The 19,560-nt window shown below is 42.7% G+C and overlaps 1 protein-coding gene across 1 annotated transcript; it reads right to left on the reverse strand.

Annotated features, from left to right (window-relative positions):
* Positions 1-4,741: 4,741 nt before the first annotated feature.
* SYPL2 (synaptophysin like 2) lies at positions 4,742-19,560 on the reverse strand. Its single transcript, XM_056844989.1, has 6 exons — positions 19,498-19,560; positions 19,183-19,254; positions 13,901-14,025; positions 7,912-8,116; positions 6,247-6,438; positions 4,742-5,395 (listed from the first exon to the last, which is right to left on the reverse strand). Exons 1-6 carry the CDS (start codon positions 19,546-19,548, stop codon positions 5,267-5,269), a joined length of 774 nt encoding a protein of 257 aa, XP_056700967.1. The 5' UTR covers positions 19,549-19,560; the 3' UTR covers positions 4,742-5,266.

Genomic DNA, 19,560 nt, shown 5'->3' on the forward strand with positions numbered 1-19,560 from the left:
AGGTCAGGGCAGTAGAACAGTTAAATTTGAGACCAGCAGCACCTTGGAGACCAGCAAGAGTTTCAGGGTTTAAGACTCTCAAAAGCTTACACCCTGAAACTCTTGTTGGTCTGTTGGTCTCTAAGGTGCTATTGGACTCAAATCAGACTGTACATATAACGTGTAGCTCTGTCCTAAGAGATGAATTTCTGCTTGGCTCTCAATCTGTACATTAAGCAAGATCACTTGTATGAAGGCGAAGGCTGCAATTCTTGGCATGCTCATTTGGAGGCAAGTCCAACTGAAGAAAGTGGGGCTTACACCTGAGTGAGCATGTTTAGGATTGGGCTCCAACTAGCACCCAAAATTTTCCAGAATGAAGTGTTAGATACTGGAGGGGGGGCAGTGTTTCACCATGAGATGAAAAGTTATTGTCTGTAGTTTTTAACAGGAAGAGTGTACAAAGCACAGTGTATTGATACACTAGAAGAATAAGATGGTCCATAAGGACTCAGCAGATGATCCTTGTGAGATACAGACTAGTATCTCCTGGACTCTAGTGGTTGTGATTTGCTAATCACTGGTTCCGGCAGAAGCCTACAACAATATATACAATATATGACTTTGTCGTTTATAATGCTTAATGTAAGTAGTCAGATTTTTTTCTATGCTTTTTTTAAATAGAACTAAAGAAGCATTTCACTCATGCTTGCCTTTTCAAGAGACTGTTAAATGCAGCCTTTCGCATGTTTTTTTGCATTTACATTTAGTTTTCTTTTAAAACCAGGCTATTAAAAAAAAAAGAGCTGCGCATTGTAAGTGAAATAAACATGAAAAATACTTCCAAAACAAAAATCAATCTTATCCACACTGGGGAAAAGAATCTCACTGCAAGTCAACAGAGCAGCAAAAGTGACCAAAGTAAACTGCAATCAACTTCTTATCAATTTAATTCTTAAGGGAAACTGCACTTTTTTTCCCTCCCTAATGCCATGCACGCACACAAAAAATTCCCAAAGCCTTTAAGTTCCAAAAATGCATTGAACATTGGCAAGAAAGGGCAGAAGCACCGCTAATGATGGCCACTATTTAACAGAAATCCCTGCCAGTCACACAGAAATTCACACACTATTGCAATTGTGCTAGCCACACACCTGGGTGTTTGTCACCTGTCAGGTGTCTTACTGTACAATTTGGTGTACTGTGCAAACTTACAGAACTGGTTTGATTGTACACTAGGGCAGAACAAAAAAGTACACATATATACCACAGGCAGTGGCATGTTTACTATATTAACCACACACACAAGTCTGTAGCAAACTAGACAGTGTACCTCGTCTGTATACCACCTCAGAACTAAGACATGCCTCAGACTGAGGTCAAATTAAACATGTGTGATTGGGCTTACATGCCCCTCATATGTGGATGATTCAGAAGGAACTGCAGCTACAGAACCAAGCTTGCTGACATTGTGAGGGGATAGCCAGAATAGCGGTCCAGTCTTTAGGAAGATACCTACATTTTATGAACTGAGATGGAAAGAGTGCACTGGATACAGTAGGCAAGTGCAAAGGAAGCCTGCCTAAACCCACTTCTCCCTCAGAGCATCCTCTTCCAATACTTATTAGAAGCCATACTAATAAGCACCTGGAAAATACACACACACATGTGTATCAGTAACCACACAGATTCCCACATGGAGCACTTATACATCACTTTGCACACTAAGCACATCATGAGCGGCAGGCATGGGCCCTCCCTCTTAGAATCACTTTGCAAACTACAGAAAATTGCAAAGCCAGTAAAAGATTAGGCTGATCCTCGCCTCTCTTGAGGATACAAGTTCTGCTCGTCCCCAGTCACCTGCCTGAAATCAGTGACACGTGGGGGCCCCAACACAATGGATGTTGTGTCAGCAACACTACCCTCATGCAGCCTGAAGTCTGAGAGCATTAGTCATGCAGGATGACTGTGGTATCACTGCAATCTAGTGTATCAAAGAAGAAAACCCACAAGGCTGTGATGCATTCTGCACCTGCTGCTAGCTCAGCTGCTCACAACAGCCCTCTCTGCGCTTTGCACAGGAGAAATGTGAACTTTAATACTATTAGGCCAAATTATATATTACTTGTCTCATTCCCCATATGTACAGGGACAATCAAACTTACAGGAACATGAGCCACATGCAAAGTAATTTACAGATCTCGCAGCACGATCAGTGGTATGCAATTAACATTTCTTTTTTCACAAATCAGTACTGCTGATTGGATCACATCCCCTCTACTGCCAGTTTACACACAGAACATTTCTCAAGTTGTGGAGCAGCACTGTCCAGCAGTTTTGAGCCCATAACTTAATTGCATATCCTTCAGTTGGTGTAAAGTGTAAAGTGGCAGCATTCAGTTCTGCGACTGATTTATACTAGCTGAAGACCTTGGGTACATGTTTAAGATCCTAGCAAAAGAAAAAGAAATCAGATATTATGGGGTGAAAGATTCATGCCTCTAAGTACAGAAGACATGGAAGGTTGACTTTCTCAAGTGTCCATAATGTCTGCACTATGAAGTGCTTCAGAGAAAGATTTCAGGGTGCCTAAAAAGGACAGTCACAGTACGTGAGAAGCTGTTTTCGAAGCATCCAAAATTATAGTTGGCAGCCAAAAACATGGGTTTTTAAAAATGACCAGAAAAAAGTCATCCTAGAAGACCGCTGGGTTGGAAGCTTTAAGGAAATCTTTCTACTGGCTAGTTTTCTTGTTGGATCAAACCTGGCGTTAGTTGCAGGAGGCTGGATGCCGCTGCACATTGGGGTGACTGCATGCTTTAGAGCCCATGGCTTCAAGATGGAGATGCCACAGGATTCCATGTTCTGTGATGCAGAGGTAGGAGTAATGGCAAGAGTCAAGTTAAGAAACAGGAGGGAAATGCTCAAAAAAGGTATAAAGGACATCTGGGCTTAACATAGAGGTCCCATAGCTAATGAAGCACCATTCATAATTCTCCTTCAGTGAAAGAGAATTCCTCTCCCCCAACCTGGAAACTGAGGAAGAGAACAGGAAAACAAGAAAAAGACCAAGTCCAGACAAGGTCTGATGAGAAAGGTTTAATAGAGCAGGCAAAGGTCTGACACCCTCCCCCCATCCCATTGCACCTCATCCTCAAAAAATACTACTTTTCTCCACCCAAGATTAGATATATGACAACATGGGGATTTAAGGAATTTGAAGCCCGAGATGCTTCTTCTCTGTTTATTCAGTGTGGAGAGCCAGTGTGGTGTAGTGGTTAAGAGCAATGGTTTGGAGCAGTAGAGAACCAGGTTTGATTCCCCACTCCTCCACATGAACGGCGGACACTAATCTGGTGAACCAAGTTGGTTTCCCCACTCCTACACATGAAGCCAGCTGGGTGACCTTGGGCTAGTCACAGTTCTCTTAGAGCTCTCTCAGTCCCACCTACCTCACAGGGTGTCTGTTGTGGGGAAGGGAAGGGAAGGTTATCGTGAGCCGGTTTGGTTCTCCCTTAAGTGGTAGAGAAAGTCGGCATATAAAAACCAACTCTTCTTCTTCACACAGGTTCAGGAAATGGAAAACAAGAAGGGTTAAGAATAGACTTGGGGTCAAACTCCAGGAAATGGCATGATCCACAGAGAGAAGAAAGTGATAGAGGGACAACCCTTCCCCCCCGCCAATAACTTTCCTAACATATGTCATAGCAAATTGTTTCTTATTAATATTATTGATGATTTTAAAGGCACAGGCAAAGAATACAGATTCTACTAAGTTTGTGCTGTGGTGGTCCCATCATCTGCCAGAGGGACATGCAGGGATCTCAGTTTCTTTTTTTAAAATTGCCATGTTTCCATGAAGGCCTGGGATGCATTCGACCTTAGTCAGGGATCCCTGAAAATTCTACAGCCAGATCTCTGCTGTCACAGTGGGCTTAAAGGGAATGAACGGCAGGTGACGGTGGCATACAGGAGTTCAGTAATAAACAAGCAACAGAGAGCAAGGGCTCAGCAGCTCATGTTAATAGTAGGCCAGTTCTGAAGTGTTAGCCAGAGAGACTGTCAACAATATAACAAGCTGCATGTGTATCAACCAGTTAATGAATGCCCTAGGTCTCTTGGGCCCTAAGATTTATAACCAAGTATTCTGGGAGCTGAGCATATATCTCTAGGTTTAGATACCCAAGAAGGACCACTGGTTGTGCTATATTTAAAAATAAAATAAGCTCTAGAAGATACTGAAACACATTTCTGTGATTGTCATCAGTGACAAAAAAACCTCTGAAGATGCTGCTTCCACATAGTGAAGGAATTTCCCATCAGTACATGCATAAAGCACAGCATAGAGAGATAGTAGCCAGCAGCTGCTCAACAGGCTAATATAATAATAATAATAATTGCTGGCCACCAAGTCGCAACAGACTCATGGTGACTCCAAGACCATGGAGTTTTCAAGGTAAGAAATGAGCAGATGTGCTTTTGCCATTGCCTTCCTCTGCATAGCACCCCGTCATCCTTAGTGTCAGCACCTGTAGTTCAACATGAACCCAATATACACCCATGTATGACTAGTAAACAGCTGCAGGATCTTTTGTCCACAAGGGGACCTAGCCTTTTGCTGGCAAAAGGCGTTAAAACATTCATCCAATTGTTCTTAAGGAAACAGAGACATTTAGCAAAATCAAACTCCACAATGCAATGGACAGAAATACAATACCATCCTTCCTTCAAGCATACTGAATGTAAAAACTTTCTGTTTTCTCCCTTCTTTTGCTGCTAAGTCAAGTGGCATATTGTTTTTGTTTTCATTATGGCTGCCAAGTCAATGGAGTGCTTGCTCTTGAATGAACCCAAATGATCCAGGTTTTGAAGCACTGGTGTCTCAGCTCTCCCTATGACCCTTACCCACCCTGCTTAGCTAGTTTTCTTCAAACTGAACAAAACCAGCTATGAAGAAACAAATGCTAGACAGCCTAGGACTGATGGCCAAAGTTACAATGTACAATAACATACATTTATAAAAAATGAAACCTAGATGAAACAAAAGTTTTGTTGCAACCATGTACAGTCTAGGACCACAAGAAGGCTTCCAATTTGAGTCAGAGGAAGGCATCCCATAACAGTCATGGAGGGAGGCCTGCATGACTACTGGACAGCAGCAAAGACGGGTGAAGTAGGCACATTTCCCACACTGCTGTGAAAAGAGATGAATATGTATTTAAGAGAAGGCACTGTCTGTTCTTGGTGGGGAAAAGTAGGCTTCAGAAGCAAGGGGGTAGGTTCCTTATTGCTTATCAACCGCTCCTTGTTCAGCAGAGCTTTCCTTGTTGGTGGTCTGTGCATGCCAAGGGGTCTCTTTAAAGACAAACCAGCAGTTTCCAGCCCACAGTATAAAGTTGACAAAACCAAACAGCTGAGAAAGAAAGAGAGAAGTGCACAGTTAATGCAAACACAACTGGTAGCCAATCTCGCAGAATGTATTTGTATGCAAAGTCTACACTAGAACAGCTAATGATCTTTTACTATTCTTTTGTTCAAGCTATAAAAAAGGTCCAAACATCTCCTGGGTTTCAATGCATATGTGGGTGTTAATCCATATTTGACTGCTAATCTATTGTGAGGACTGAATCCAGGGTGGAGTCAATTAATCCATAATAAAAGAACATGGCCTTGAACATGTCACCCATGTGCTCTCCAACGGCTGTAGTGTGTTCTGAGGTCCCCACTGAAAGGTGCCATTATAGCTATTATATATTCTATTACATAAACAGTTTAAACCAGCAACTGCTACGTTGGAAGTGCATACGCAGTTATAAGATTTACTTGTTTGTCTGGTGACTACCTAGAAAATGCCCATCATAAAAAGGGTCAAGTCCTTCTCAGTCAGCAAAGTATTCTTTGCTGGTGAACAAGGAGGGAAAGGACCAGACATTCTGGAAGTGTACTTAGCACTGTGTTGCTTGTCTGTGCATTATGTTTTTTAAAAAGGATAAGATTCAGTTAGCTTTCTACTGTTAGCAGTTGTTTGCTATGGCAAATGTTATCTTGTAGAGACTGCTTATTTGACAAGACTAGAGTATCTGAATTGCTATTGTTATACTTCTGAAGTTAAAACTTAGACCTTCTTACTCTGCCCAAAGATTCTCATGAAACACAACAATTTGCACAAATCTCCAGTATCATGCTAGCTAGGTTTATGGAACTTCACCAGTTCAGTATCTGGTCCAATGCAGCTGATGCCCTCATTCCACAGACAACTCTTACCACAGAGATGTTGGCCAGTCCCATAGATGGTGTAGCCCCTGCGTTGCAAACAGCGGTTTTGAGCTGACACACAGACATAGCAGCAATGAGGCTGGAGGGCCGAGTGGCCCCTTTTACATCTGACAGGCCCTTGCCCCAAGCTGAAAATGCCACAAGCCAGAAAAAGGTAAATGAGACGGTCACACAGAAGTCCTGGAGAGGAAAAAAAGAGATGAGATCACAATGATTTTCTCTCAGTAGAACAGCTCTTGCTACTGGTCCAAATAATGGGCATTAAGGGCTTTGGATACTGGCCTATCCTTTTTCATAGGCCAAACTGTCATGACATTCCAACCACATTTCTGGAAGGCTCCACAAGTGATATGGGGCCATCACAATTCAAATGATTACACAGATCTACAAACAGAAAAGGGTTTTAATGCCACAGTCTAGAGACTTCACAAGAGACAAGGAATAACCAAAATTCAGGCTTCTATCTTTTTAAAATAGTTGTGTTGAAACAAGGTTTTCAGTACACACAGCTTGTCACACGTCACAATACTCAAACCCTGTTTACATATGTAGCAAATGGAGGTCGTAGAGTACATTGTACCAATTCACTCAAACAAGGAAATGCTATTTTTGAATACTCAGTCATGCAAATAGTTTTCAAGTGCTGATTTTTTTTTCTACAAGAGGAAGATACCAATTCATACTACGAACGGGGAAATTCAATTTTTGAATACTCAATCGTGCAAACAGTATTCAAGTACTGATTTTTTTTTTCTACAAGAGGAAGAAACATTCGTAACATTGGTAATAATGCCAAGTCCTGCAGAACTCCACATGAGAGTTCCTAGGCTATAGAAGTGACATTGATAACCAGTTTCTGCATACAGTTAGGTTTTTTTTAAAAAGGCCAAACCCATTTAGCACAAAACTTTAATACCAACAACATATTTCAGGCATCTCCAATGAATGACATGGTAAAGCAGCTAATTTAGCAGGACTAACAAACCAGCATTGCCCGGTCTACTTGAAGACACAGATGCTCCACCAGAGCAGCCAAAACCATAACAAGGCCCAAAGCCAGAATGAAAAAGATTGAGGGCAGACAAGTAATCAAGAAAACCACAGAGTTAAACTACCATCACATAGTTAGATGCAAAGCACTTATGGATAAACTATATGGGACCCTAAAGATCTGTGATTTGATCCCAACACATGATTTCACTACAAAAGCTATCCACCGGGTAGTGGGGGAGGGGGGTGAGAAGGAAGAAATATGGATGCAGTTTATAGTGCTGGGGGGAAAGATACACTATTCCCCCACTGCCACTTTCACATCTGAAAAATCCTCCTCCCCAAACCCAGGGCCTGCTTTAAGAACCAGGAGAGAAAAATATAAAGTCACAATACTAGTATCTGTCTTTATCCTCAGAGGTGCTTAAAAGCAGCCCAGGGAAGGTGGATGGGAGAATTTCAACTAGGAAAATAGCACAAGGGAGGAAGAGTTACCACCAGCACCACAGCCCTAATACATACTGCTTTCCCCTCATTGCTTTTTGCAGTTAAATTACATGTTGTGATACCCAGTATCACAATTATTTGGTCCTTAGTCATAGGTTCTTCATAATTAAGAGTTGATAACCAAACAATTTGTTGCATGCCAAGCTGAGGTCTTACCGCAAAAGGAAGTCTCTTATTCTCTTTGTAGAGAGAGTGAAATCGCAGATAGACAGCAAGAGCTGCCATGGTATACAGGAAACAGAAGACACCCAAGGTTACAAAGAACTCAGCAGGTGCTGAAAAGTCTCCCATGAGATGCAGTGTCCTTTTTTCAGTAGAATCCGGATCACAGACTGGCATGTCAAATGGAACTTTGTACAACCTGGTCAAGATGAAAGGGAGAAGGAAGGAAAGAAAATATTTGGTATAGGTTAAGTGCCTGGTACAGAGATGCCTGGTCACAACGACCTCTTGCAAGCAGGAACAAGACTTAGGCCAAACAGTTTTTGCAGGATTCTGAAAGAGTACAAAAGCCTGCAGAAACTGTTTACCAGAAACAGAAGTGGAATGAGAATACATACGAAAAAGCTATAGCCCATCTTTAACCTTTAGGAGATGCAATTCTGCCACTGAAAAGAACACATCCAGGTCTGTTTATCCTCAAGAATACACCAAGTTCAAAAGCTGGTGACAGGCAGAGCTTTTCTGATTCAGGGTGCCATGGCAGCACATCTTACTGAGAAGGAACAACCCCTCTTTGGTGCTCAGCCAGGTTTCAAATTATGCTTGCATGCATGTGGTATTTGTCCTGTCCATGAGGCAGAGAAAAGAAGCATATCCTTTTTTTGAAAGAGAGAGAACTTTAGCTTTAGGTCACAGGGAGGCTAGGTCACTTTAAGACGTCCTACTGTGATGTTAGTTCCCTACCAAGATTGCAAGCAGGTGGAAGAGACTAATAGACATCTCCCTCCTTGGCAACTTACTGAGATTAGTCAGTTAACCACCAGACAATGGGATCAGTTTTTCCACCTCACACTGCCAGTTCCTCAAATAAATGTCTGTGCTGTTGCACATAATTGTTGCTTTCATATTGTGCAGAAAATGGGGTTGGCCAGCCTAGGGTTCAATACAGGTGTAACACAGAGGGAAGCAATCTTCTGCTGAGACTACCTCACAGTTGTAGGGACATAATTTTTGGTCCCAGAGATGAGCAATCACAGTGCTCAACCTGACTACTAACAAGTTATACACAACACTGCTGGCGTTGTACATTAACAACTTTCAGCTGCTTCCCAACTAGACCATTTGAATCAGACAGGCATTGCTGCAGTTCAAACCCCCAGCAAGAGCTTCCAACTTAAAATGATGTTGATGGAAATTAAATCGGGAGTTTTTTCTCCTTTTGCATTTTTGAAATTTTCCAAGCACACATAACCAATCTGGTTGGTGTATTAGATTAAATTCTCTTACAAGGTATGTGGAACTATACTACTGATTCTAATCAACTTGGGTTCACTAAAACCAGTTCAGAATTTAGCCTTATTTTCCTGCTCCATTTTTATAGTGAAATGCAAAAACAAATTTGGCTTTAAATGAACAACCAGATGTCTTCCAACATTCTAATGTTATGAATTGTATGGTGAACATGTCTCCTGGAAGAATTATAAGGAAGATATTCTTTAGGGTTGTATGTTAACAGTTTAAGACAGGAATCTAACAGCTCATCCAGCTACTAATTTAACCAACAATACCAGACTGTAATTTGAATATCAGGCTTCTTTAACAAAGGCATACCCCCCAAAAGATGTCTATATTCTCCACAACCAGATTACAGGAGAAAGTTATTTGCCATAAAACACAACTATGAATGTTCTTACATGATCTAGAAGATAAGCAGCAAGATGGGGCTCAGAGGATGGGAGCTAAGGCCTCTTCCATTTAAGCTGCTTACACAACAATTAATTATTTCAAGAAAATATTCACTAGATATTCTATTCTGTGCTGTCACCACTGGCTCCACAATCTCCCCTTGCAATCTGTTCGGCTTCTTGTCAAAGGCATTTCAATAGACTTCATAGACATGCCTCTATTTATAGCTATCAGAAGTTGGCAGGGACGCAAAGATGCACTGTGATATAGCCATGTTCACGTCTTTCATACACGGAGCACAGGATCAGTTTCAGTCTAACTTTGGTTCCTTTTCTTCTCAGCTAAGAAGTCTTGTGATGGATCCCTGACAGACCAGGCTTTTGCTATTGTTGCTTTCTTGCTCTCTTGTACAAGCAATCGTCTCCTGATCTGGCATGCCAACAAGACCCAAGAACATTTGTCCTTTTAGCAGTGACAAGTGATGAAAGAGGCACAAGTTTGTTTGCAGTATACCGATCTCTATGACCTACCACAACCTGAGCTAGAACTCAGGGGCTGGGGGAAGAGACAGAAGAGATACCAGCAAAAATTAACTTCTAACAATTGGTTCATACAGTTCACAACAGAAAACAGAGAGATGTGTCAAATCAGCTCCTTTTAAAATCTGGGATTAAAGACCTTCACTTTTTACTCCACACCTGAACTGCAAGTTGCACAGGATTTATAATTCACAGGTGTGTTTAGGTTCAGACAGCAGCCTCCCCCATGTGCAATATGCCACTGCAGTACTGATCTGAAATCGCAGTGAGAGAGGGAAATGTCAGCTACAGGGAGAGGTGGGAGTTGTGCTAAAGTCACTATTTTGGACAGTGTCACCTGCACTGATCCTGCTATACTCACCAATTTCACAAGCACTGATCAGTACAGGGAAATGCCACCGATTCTGTTGATATTTGCTAGACTTTCTATAGAGGGTTCTGCTTTAAAGCTTTAGCCATATTAAATTTATTGATTTCAACTTATATTTTGGCCCTAAATCAAGCCCCAACCTGGTGTACAGAAACATTTAAAATACATTTAGAATGTATTTAGAACAAAAAATAAACTTAGTTCAAACATTAACAGGTAAGGGCTCCTGACAGAAAATATCACAGGCGGGGGCTAGTGTGTTAAGATCAGCAGTGTTCACCAACAAGGTTTTCTGTGGATCTCCAAAAACTGCACATCAGCACACATGCTTAACCCGTCTTGCAATGTGACAAAGATTTTTTCATACTGTGGCCTCTTCTTGTATTTGAAACACCTATGTGCAACTGGTAGCATGATCAAACAGATATTTTGTCAAGAATATAGGTCAAGAAAAGGGAACATAAAATATACAGGCATGCAGTAGCATCAGCCAAGACATACACAGTAGGCAATAGTTGAGCCCTATGTATCTAACAGTCTTTATCCACTCACTCGAAGGTAACAATATTCCCTTAATTACAGTGTAACTTTAGCCTATAATGCTGACATAATCATATGAGGTCAAATGCTAGCTGCTCCTTTGTCTGGTCATCCTAAGTGGCCAATTTTAAAACCTGCAGGAACTAATCAGCTACCTGCATGGTGTAGCTACCTGCATTCAGTACCCATTTACCAAATTAGCGCTTTTTCGCCATTAGTGATCCCGTGGCCATTTTTTTCGCTACTATGAAAGACGACTCAGCTGCAGGTCATCTTAAATTCCTCTAGAAGAACATTGCCAAAACATGTTACAGAAGCACAGTAGGAATCCAAAAAACTGCACACCCCAAAGGACTTTTGCCTTCCATGCTGCATTGTAAGATATATTTGAAACCAATGAAACTCTCAAAAGTAGTTTGTAATGTGGTACAGTGGGGGAGAGAAAGTCCACTGTAGAAAGAAATGTCAAAATTCTCACTTGGCACACCCACTTTCAGTTGGGGTAGCCCAAGGATATCGGCAAGCTGATGGTAAAAGGCAGCCTATCACATTAGCGCTTGAACCCTGCAACTGATAACATCTAGCTGTTCAGAGTTGTGCAGGTGGGTCCAGGGAGTAGTGAATGCTTCCTTAAAACAAGGGGGTTATGCCAGCTTCCTTGAAGAAGGTGGCCATGAGACCCTTCCTGAAGAAACCCTCCATGGGCTCAGATGATTTGATTAACTGGTAGCAAACAAACTCTTTTTTGGAGTAAGATGCTGGGGCTAACAGAAGCCACACAAGTCCTCATTTTCTTGGATGAGAGAGGTTAGGTAAAAGGTAAAGGTCCCCTGTGCAAGCACCGGGTCATTCCTGACCCATGGGGTGACGTCACATCCTGACGTTTACTAGGCAGACAGTGTGTACGGGGTGGTTTGCCAGTGCCTTCCCCAGTCATCTTCCCTTTACCCCCAGCAAGCCGGGTCCTCATTTTACCGACCTCGGAAGGATGGAAGGCTGAGTCGACCTTGAGCCGGCTACCTGAAACCGACTTCCGTCAGGATCGAACTCAGGTTGTGAGTAAAGCTTTTGACTACAGTACTGCAGCTTAACACTCTGCGCCACGGGGCTCCTAATGAGACAGGTTACCTGAACCAATTTAAATTCAGCTTCCAACCTAGTTTTGGAACTTAAATAGCCTTGGTCACCCTGACAGCTGACTTCAACAGGGGAGAGAGAAGGCAAGCCAGACCCTGTTCATCCTGTTCAACATTTTGGTAGTTTTGATACTATTAACCAAGGTACCGCAGCTGGCTGAGACAGCGAGCAAGAGCACCAGTCTCTGCTGGCTCTTCTATCTTGTTGATCAACACCAGGAGGTGATACTTGGGGACAGCTACTCTGCGCTATGGAGTCCCCTCATCCCTTCCCCCATGCTGTTTGACATCTATATGAAAACACTAGGAAAGGGCTGTCCAAAGAGATATGAAATGAGGTGCCATCAGTATGACGACAACATTGAGCTCTATTCTCCTTTTTATAAGAGTCACATGAGACAGCGGCTGTCCTGAATGAGCATTTTGAAGTGGTAATCAACTGCACAGAGCCAATTAAATGACACTCAAATCCACAGGAAAAAAAGCTGCTATTGATCAACAGTTTAATTAATAATAGACCACATTTATTTTGGATGGGGTTGTACTCCCTGATGGATTACATTTGCAGCTTGGGTGGTGCTGGTGGTTAGATCCATGTCTACATATGGAGACCAAGATCTCATCAGCAGCACTTTTGTTGAGCTTTTGCTGATTCAGTAGATGTGGCCCTTCCTTAAGAAGCATGATCTGGCCATATTCAGGCATTGTATGGAAACTTCAGTTGGTGCAAAAATGCAGCCACAAGATTACTGATGGGCATAAACTATAAAGAACACATCTTACTGGTCCTGAAAGAACTACACTGAGCTGCTGCTTGTGGGGAACAATTCAAAGTGCTGGCTGTTACTTTTAAAGCCCTATAAAGTCTGAAACTAGGATATCTAAAGGACTGCTAGCACTAATATAAGCAGACCCAGCAATTAAGATCTTCTGCAGAGGTGGTGTTCTCACGCTCTGGAATGAGGTGAGTGGCTACCACAGACAGAGCCTTTGTTGTGATGGCATCCCTGTTCTGGAGCTCTCCCTTTGCAGTTGTTTTCATGTTGCAGAGCTCACTTAGCTTTTGGGTGCCAGGAAAAGACAGTCTCCTAGGCTCTTGGCCGATATTCCCCTTGTTTTGGCTGGAATGGTTTTTAATGATGCTTTATTTGATTTTATCAGCTCCCATTGGCTTTTAAAATAAATTTGTTTATTGTTGGGTTTTAAAGAAATGTTTGATGGTGCTCCATTTTTGTTTTATGTTATTGTTAGCTCACTGTTGATAACATTTAGTGTTTTTAGCAGCTAATATCATTTTTGTGGATTGCTCTTATATTGGAAGCCACCTTGTGAATACTTACCCTGACAGATGGGATATAAATACATTACAAGTAAATAAATTGCATTTTAGATCTCAGCCAGCACACGGAGGGTTCTAGCAGTCACCACGACAAGTTCTGCAAGTCTTAGAACTCTCAAATCCAATCTGTTTTGATTCACTAGTTGGACTTACCTTTCAGAAAGATTTTGACAATTAGTCTGCATTAATGAGTGTGTCAAGGTACATAGTGCATAACAGAGAAAGTTTCATTTTAAGAAATTAAGGAAACCTTGTCAACCAGAGGAACAATAAGGGGTTAAGAACAGGTTAGTAGTAATTTCCCTGCTAAAATTAACAAGAGTCAACCATTCTCCAGCTTTATATAATATCATAGATTAGGGCTTTCATTTACCTGAAGGGATATCCGAATTGTACAGTGATAGCGGTCATCTCTTTAGGATCTGCATTGCATTTCACAGTAGCCCCTGTTTCTGCACTGAAAGAACCACAAGTTCCAAAGGCAAAAATGGCAAACAGCTGGGGGGGAAAGCAAAGGAAGTTAGTACCAGATGTTACTAGCAGTCAAACAACACAGATGCACCAAGCAAGACAATACATCTGGACACCCCAATTACTGGGAACTGTTCAAGATCACCTTAGAAACCATGGCCAACAATCCATATAAAGCCAACTTTACCCTGGGAATCACAAGAGCTTGGAACTGCACCCATTAAATCAAATCACATGCAACCCACAATGCCAATGATGGACAAGTTATCAGGCAGTAATTCAAGGGGGGGGGGAACCTGCAGCTGACAAGTAGTGCCTTTTTTCTTTGAGCCACTTTTTGCAAACAAAAGAGAATAAAGAATGGCAAAAAGGAAAGCCTCACTACCTAGAGGTTTTTTGGATGGGAAGGCCACCCTTCACAGAGGTACCCTCCAAAACATCGACTAACCTACCGATACTATGACAGAAATTCAATGGATGAAAAAAGCCACCACAACTAGTTCGTCTTTACAGAAAACAGGGCAATTCTGTGCCCCTTACATGGAACCACCAAAGAAAACATGCCTCAGGGGTTCATTCAGACAGTTTATTTTCTGGCAAGTCAACTGTGAGGTTGCTTTTAAAAAGAAAAGAAAGAAAGCTCTGTCCTATGATCTTATAAACATGCATAACTATAAATCAAAGAGCTATTCAACTTTATTTGTTTTTAAATTTCTGTATCAGTAACATGGAGTCCAGTCCAGTCCAGACACAAGCAAAAGCAATTTTGTCCTAAACAAATGCTTGAAACTAACAGCCTTCCTAAATTAGAGCTGCTCCAATTTAGCACATCATGCAGACCAAAAACTATGCATGCACTTGAAACCAGAGAAGCCCAGCAAGTACTACAGGGTGTCAAGAATGACAGGTACATACAAGCAGGTGGTAATAGCAGGGACCTTGATCTACTCTAAACGTGATAAGTTATTACTACTAATATATAAACTTTGCTTGGGTTATCTGACTTTGCGTAATAGGATAACAAAACATGACACAAATAAGATTCCACAAACACACAAAATAATTCTACAAAGTTCATCACAGATGAGTAGGGTTGCCAACCTCCAGATGGTGGCTGAAGATCTCCTGCTATTACAACTGATCTCCAGCTGATACAGATCAGTTCACCTGGAGAAAATGGCCGCTTTTCAATTGCACTCTGGCATTGAAGTCCCTCCCCTCTCCAAACTATGCCCTCCTCAGGCTCCACCCCCAAAATCTCCAGGCATTTCCCAACCCAGAGCTGGCAACCCTAACAGCACAAATGTATTCTGCCGTAAAATCTTTTCTTCTTATTCACAAAACACACCCTCAGAACAGGCATCACACACAGAAAAGGCATCAACCACTAAGAGTCTCCTTCAAATTTGATCAAGAGGTTTTTCATAAATACCACAATGGGCCAGACAATAAGGGGGGGATGCACCAAGCTAGAAGGGATCATATTCTCAGTTTTCACAAGACCCAAGTTCAGAACAGATTTACACAAGCCACGTGGTCCAATTTTATATGCTGCTGTGCTGACCTAACACCACCTAAGGACTTGGAAAAGCCCTCTGAGCTGTACCACTATATGTGGTACAACACAACAGATGAAGCAACCCTGGGCCATGTGCCTGGCTGCACAAGCTTTGTAAATTAATGATAGACCAAACTATCTTGGACTACTTCCACACAGAGATGATTCTCTGTGTAGTTCTAGTTGCGGCTGCGAATGAAGAGGCATTTGTAGCGGCAACAAAGCATCTACACATCAGTTTGCCCTGTACTTTCCTTGCCTCAGAACTCCTTGGCTGCCACTGGAGGGCTTTCTTCAGGCTTAAAAAAATAGTAATAGCTCTATAGTGTTATAATGATCTACTGAAACAGCATACTGGTTCCCAGCTTTAATTTTTTTTAATTAAGCCTCTAGCACTTTTAATTGTGAGGTTCAGGAAAAATGCAGTCAACACCTTTCCCTATAACTCTGCAATGAAAAGGACCAGCAACTTACTTTAAAAAAAGGAAACTTAGGAACGAGCACATTATTACAACAGATCATTATAATACTGTAGCAACTTAGCCATTACTGATTTTTAAAGTTCTCCAATTGAGGGGCGGGGGGGGGGGGAGAATGGCAGCTGCAGGGAGTGAGGTAAAGAAAATGGCACCGATGCAGGCAGGACTGCAAAAATGCAGATCTTTCTCTCCACATGGCATCCAAAGGAGCTTTTACTGTGATCTTTCCAAAAATATCATACCAAAGTGGGGGACAACACAGACTGGTTCATCACCAGATATGCAAAAAAGCACCATACTATATAAATGACATATGTAAATGAAGTATACTGCTAGTTACAGTGTAGCATAACGGAAGCAAGGACCAGAATTTGCAACAAAATGCTAATACACATGACTAGTGCACAAGGCAGCAGGTATTTTGCAGAATCAATATAATGTCCAGTTTTAAAGATCAAGGACTCTGCAGTTTTCTACAGAGGTCTTTCTCATAACCCCTGACAAGCCAACAGCCTTGATGTAGCAAGCCTTGTCCAGAGATGTTTACAAGCAACCACCTCGTTGCCATCCTACACTGATGGCAGAAATGGAACAGAGCATCATGCCAAAAACCTCTTCCCACTCTCTTTTCGTTAGCCCAACCCACATGAATCGTTAGCCCAACCCACATGAGTTGGAAGGGACCACCAGGGCCATCAAGTCCAACCCCCTGCACAATGCAGGAAATTCACAACTACCTCCCCCCCCCACACCCCTAGTGACCACAAGATGGCCAAGATGCTCTCCCTCTCATCATCTGCCTAAGGTCACAGAATCAGCATTGCTGACAGATAGCCATCTAACCTCTTCTTAAAAACCTCCAGGGAAGGAGAGCTTACCACCTCTACATGAGCTACATGATCCTGTCTACTCTCCGTGAGGTTTGCATTTAGTAGCTAATGATAGCACCATGGCTCCTATCAAAGCAGTCACTATCTGAAGGAGGAAAAAAAGACTCAACTGCAAGCGTCAGTTACTGAGCTTTCCGAAAAAGAGGAGCAACAGTCTGAAGTGCTGCCTCTGTGTGGATACACAATCTGAACTACACAAATTTAGGACAAAGTTTGCAGAAGTACTACAAGGCAAGGGCATCAAAGAAGGTATGTTCCATTTCTAGCAGGAGCGCATGTTGGCCTCAGCTTTCCAAATCTGTAAAATGCCAATATAGCCAAGAAAAGGTGTTTAAATATAGAGAGGGAAGTGCTGCATTACAGCAAGATACCATCACTACACCAAATAACCTGGACAAGCTATGCAGCATGACAAATACTCCACGGTCATGAGAAAACATGCACAAAAAAACTCCTGATACAGCACAAATGCATAGGAACTACTTATTTCTTTTGCTATGACTGAAGAAATTATTTTGACTGACAATCAAGTATTGCCATTGATTCTGCCAAAGCGATGCCTTGCATATTTCAAAGAACTCAAAATATTCCAAGATCTAGAGCATGGGTGTCAAACTCAATTGTTATGAGGGCCGAATATGACATAAATGTCACTTGGTCAGGCCAGGCCATGCCTTGCCAGCCCAGATCAAGAGGTGTGGGGGTGGCTGCTTCGGCTGGCTCATGGGCTGAATAAGAACTCTCAAGGAGCCAGATCCAGCCTCCAGGCCTAATATTTGACACCCCTGATCTAGAGGCTATGGGGTTTTTTCCTGAAAAGATCCACCATAAAAGTCTGTGCTTAAGGTGCCGATATAAAATTTGGCCTCTTCTTCCAATGAAAACTACTACAACTGAGCCATGTAACCATTTTATCACTGTAAGAATTCTGGGGTAAAAATCTAAAGTAATCTGCATTTTCTCAGCAATCTGGAGAACTATGCAGATGGCAAACATTAAGGAACGCAAAAAAAAAAATTAAATGGTGTGGGAAATGAAAGAACAAAATGCCTAAAAGAGGGAGGAGAGAGAAGAAATAACAACTGTATGGCAATGTAGATGCACAAAAGTCCAATGTTATTACATTAATTCATCATTAGCCTCTTGTGCTGAATTTTGACCACCGTGTGTAGCCAGGCAATCCACCCAAAAGGTCTTCGTGACCTACTGGAGGGTCCTGATGCTTCTGTATGAAAATCTGTCCTAAAACTGTATGCTTCTGTATGAAAAACTGTCCTAAAATCATACATGTGCAGAGCATTACCTAATATATGAGTTGTGCACACCTTGAAGTATAAAACCATCCAAAATCTCTACATAATTAAATGAAATTGATTTGCCAGCCGCCATCCATCTCCTTTATCATGCCCCACCCTCACCACTTTATGACAGTTTTTTTAAAGTCTCAGGCCACAATGTTTTACTTTGTGCAAATGCACAAAACTACAGTCACCGGCTAGATATCCCGTAAAAGATGCCATCTAGTTTTCGCAAAATTTCTCCCCCTTTAAAGAGCTGTCACTTGTGCACTCATGTGTAAATATTACCAGTGTGATGTAAAAATAATTAACATTGTAGCACAGGACCTCTGGGGTTTTTTCTTCCTATAGCAGGGACATGGGTTTGCTCCTTTTTATGAATTATGGAGCACGTTGGGGTTCGAAGCAACAAGTTTTTTCTTCTCGTGCTTACCTCTATGGTGGACAGAAATAGGGGAATTTTCAGTTACCATTTTTCCTAGAGAAAGGTTTACTTAAGTCTCTCCACGCTTGGGCTCCAAGCTGTGGATCTGAGTAAACCTACCCACCCTTGGGAAGCCTGAGATCAGAGGGAGAATTCGTGAGCTCAGGGACAAGTTAAGGTGTGGTATGTGCAGGATCAGAGCTCTAGAAAGGTTAAACCAGCCTGAGTGAAATGTGAGCTGCTAACACCAGCTCCCATACATACCCCCAGCCCATAAACCCAGACTCCTTGCACATAGAAGGGCTATCTGAGGAGCCGTCCTGCCTTGCCTATGCCCACACCCTGCCCCATTCCCACAGCCAGAAATCACACACCCCCTCCTCCAATAAACCCATACCCCGTGTGTGCCTTTCCTTTTGCAATGTCCCCCCTAGTGCCAGGGCAGAGCCAATGCATTGCTGGGCAGGAGCATCCAACCCCCCCCCCCCCATGAAACAGAAAGAGCCTGAAAGTTGCACCAGATGACCAAACTTACCCACTGCAGCACCTTAATGAATCCGAGGGGCTCCTCCAGGAGGCCCCAACGCAGCCCCAAAAGCAGCTGGGCCTGGCGAGGAAAGAAAAGGGGAGGGAGAGAGAAACAAGGGCCGGGAGTTCAAGTCAGCCAGGAGGGAAAGCGAAGGGGGAGGGGAAGAGGAGGAGGAGGGCGTCAGGAAAAAAAGAGAAAGAACAATGCGGACCGGGGAGGAGGGGGGGGGAGAGTGAAGGGGGGGGGAGAGTGAAGGGGGGGGGGAGAGTGAAGGAGGGGGGGGAGAGAACTGGGAAACCCAGCCAGGAAGGGGGGCCCTACCGCCGGGCTTCGGGACTCCTTATCCGCCGTCTGGGCGGTGGGCTCGGACATGCTCGGCGAGGG

Source organism: Euleptes europaea, chromosome 2, assembly GCF_029931775.1.
Source record: "Euleptes europaea isolate rEulEur1 chromosome 2, rEulEur1.hap1, whole genome shotgun sequence".
NCBI lineage: Eukaryota > Metazoa > Chordata > Lepidosauria > Squamata > Sphaerodactylidae > Euleptes > Euleptes europaea.

Coding starts and splice junctions, on each gene's coding strand:
- SYPL2 (XM_056844989.1), bottom strand. CDS start 19,548: ATGTCCGAGCCCACCGCCCAGACGGCGGATAAGGAGTCCCGAAGCCCG. Junction 8,117..13,900: donor CAATTCGGATATCCCTTCAG/GTAAATGAAAGC, acceptor CATCTTGACCAG/GTTGTACAAAGTTCCATTTG. Junction 6,439..7,911: donor ATAAGAGACTTCCTTTTGCG/GTAAGACCTCAG, acceptor TTTCCTCTCCAG/GACTTCTGTGTGACCGTCTC.